Raw genomic sequence first — 2,541 nt, 5'->3', positions numbered from 1 at the left:
GTGCGCTGAGGGAAGTGGCGGCGTTGGGGAGTTTGTGGGGGCCGTGATGTGAGGTCTCGCCGGCATGCGCACTGCGTGTTGTTGCTGGCGGGGTTTGAAGGGGCTGGGCGGGGGAGACGGTAAGCGACGTGCTTATGAATTTGTTTTTTTATATTATTTTGATTTCTGTGGGAGGCGTCCCACACTGCGGACTCTCCGTGCGTGCGGGCGTTTCTTCAGGCGGCGGTGAGTGTGTGATCGTGCGGCCCGTGCGTTTGTCGTTGCGGCTTTCGTTTTGGATTGTCGCTGTTGTTTGTGGGGTGCCTGCTGGGGGCGCGGGCGGTGAATATCGTTGTGTTCTTTTTTTTCTTTTTTTTCCCCGCCTAAAAGGCCTGCGCCACCACCAATAATGCCGCTGCTGATGTTCAAACAGAAGCAACACGGGCAGTTTCTTCAGGCGATGTGCCAGCCACGCCGCAGCACGCCGTTTTTCCTACTGGCGGTGTTTTTGCTGCTGTTGGTGTGTTGCACCGCTGGGTGCCTCGCCGTCGCTCCCGCTCGGAAGCACCGCTGCGGGTTTGCCGAGATGATGAGGAGGGGGCCGCCTGGCGACTGCGGTGGTGCGTGACGTGCCGCGCAGAGGACAGGGCGAGATGCATGCGTACACCGTCGCCGCACAAGGCGTGGGGAGTGAGTGGGCCCCGATCCGCATCAAGGTGTCTGCGAAGGACATGGACGATCAGTTGAAGCACTGCCTCCCAGGGAAGCATTGGCGCCTGGTCGGTAACAGCTGGAAGGAATGCACGGAGGACATGATGTTGACGGAGGCGAAGAAGGACATTCTTTTGAAGCAACTCCTCCCGGCCGCAATTAAGCTGCACGCCGAGCGTCTGTACGTGAGGCCCATGCAGGATCCCATCCGTATGCCAGAGAAAGGTCTAGGGTTGTGCACCGGTTTAAACATCCCTTCCTGGCACCACACGATCGGCGTGAGCGGCGCCGACATGGTTCTCTACGTCGACGCTGTCGTGAGTGAAAGTGCCATTGCATATGCGGCCCCCTGCGTCTTTCTGGAGGACGGACGGACGTACGCTGGCGTCGCGAAGTTTGACTCCCGGCACATAAAGGCCACTAATGAAGCTGTTCGCACTGCAGCGCACGAGATTGGGCACGTTCTTGGGTTTTCGTATGATCGCCTGTCGAGGTTCAATATGGTCTCCAAGGTCTCCAATGTGCGCGGGAAGAAGGAGGTGTGGGTGATTTCTTCACCGAAAGTGAAGGAGCTGGCGAGGAAGTACTACAACTGCCCCACACTCGCGGGCATGGAGCTGGAGGAGAGCGATGGTGAGGGGTATGACAGGAGCCACTGGAAGAAACTCAGCGCAGCGGACGAGTTTATGAATCCTGAGGCCCCGCCCATGTATTACTCCGTATTGACGCTTGCGGCATTTGAGGACATGGGTGTGTACAAGGCCAACTACGACATGGCGGAGCCGTTGCGGTGGGGCAACAACTCTGGCTGCAGGCTGCTGAAAAATAAGTGCTTCACCAATGGCCGCACCAACTACCCTGAGTTGTTCTGTAAACAAGACAGCAGTGACCGCAAGCTGCTCTGCACGTATGACCGTCTTTCTCTGGGGAACTGTGGGCTACGGACTTACCTCCATCCTCGTTCACCGGAGTTTCAGTACTTTGATAACCCCACACTTGGAGGTTCGAGGCTTATGGACTACTGTCCGTATGCTACTGGGCGTGCGGCGTCTGGGTGCACCAACGGCGATACTAAATCTATCCCTGGAAGCTTCATTGGCTCGAGCTCACGGTGCGTAAAGGGGGAGGGGCTTCTTTATGATTACCAAGAGATTGGCGATGTGTGCGTGAACACGCAGTGCAGTGGGGGTAATCTGAGGGTGCAGTTCCTTGGCGACGACACGTGGCACGACTGCAATGAGGGCGAGATGGTTGCGCCGTCGGGGGGCAAATGGAGCGGGGGGAGCATCCGGTGCCCCAAATATGCCGACGTGTGCGCAGCCTTTCCTAACATCTGGGCCCTCCCAATACCAGTCGTTGCCCCGCCACTTGCGGGGGATCCAAACTCTGCAGACACAAATGATGAATCAGGCGGTACTAATCCTGAGCCCGATGCTTCACCCTCAACGTATCCGTCGCACAACACCAATCCGGAACGCAACCCAACCAGCATGCGTGGTGAGGTTACTCCGAACCCGTATGGGAAAAGCAGCGTTGGAGGAAACGGGAATCGCGGAGGGAAGCAATCCGGACTCGGTGACACTTCAGTTGTTGCTGTTGGTCTCAGTTCCCTTGCGGTTCTCGCCGTGGCCGTCGCTGTGGCGATGGCGCCTCTTTGAGCAGCAGCATCAGCGGCTGGGCGAAAAAAAAAATGTGCGGTGGGGCAATAATGTGCATATATGTGTATATGTGTATCTGTGGACTGTGGAGCCACGCATTCAAGATGTATAACACGGTTATAATGCAACGTACCCACACACATTAACTGCGCCTCGGCGCTCTTTTTGTAACGCAACTGCAACTCCCGCTTTG

At 57.0% G+C, this 2,541-nt stretch overlaps 1 protein-coding gene across 1 annotated transcript; it reads left to right on the top strand.

Moving 5' to 3' along the window:
• Positions 1 to 632: 632 nt before the first annotated feature.
• TraAM80_09643 (leishmanolysin) lies at positions 633 to 2,348 on the top strand (the record flags this gene model as incomplete). Its single annotated transcript, XM_029386313.1, has 1 exon — positions 633 to 2,348. The coding sequence occupies one exon, from the start codon at positions 633 to 635 to the stop codon at positions 2,346 to 2,348; it is 1,716 nt and encodes a 571-aa protein (XP_029233822.1).
• Between the last annotated feature and the right edge of the window lie 193 nt (positions 2,349 to 2,541).

This window comes from Trypanosoma rangeli, assembly GCF_003719475.1.
Source record: "Trypanosoma rangeli strain AM80 chromosome Unknown Tra_15.4_contig_00639, whole genome shotgun sequence".
NCBI classification, from domain to species: Eukaryota; Euglenozoa; class Kinetoplastea; order Trypanosomatida; family Trypanosomatidae; genus Trypanosoma; species Trypanosoma rangeli.
The sequence above is the reverse complement of the archived record's forward strand: the minus strand, read 5'-3'. Positions and strand labels throughout refer to the sequence as shown.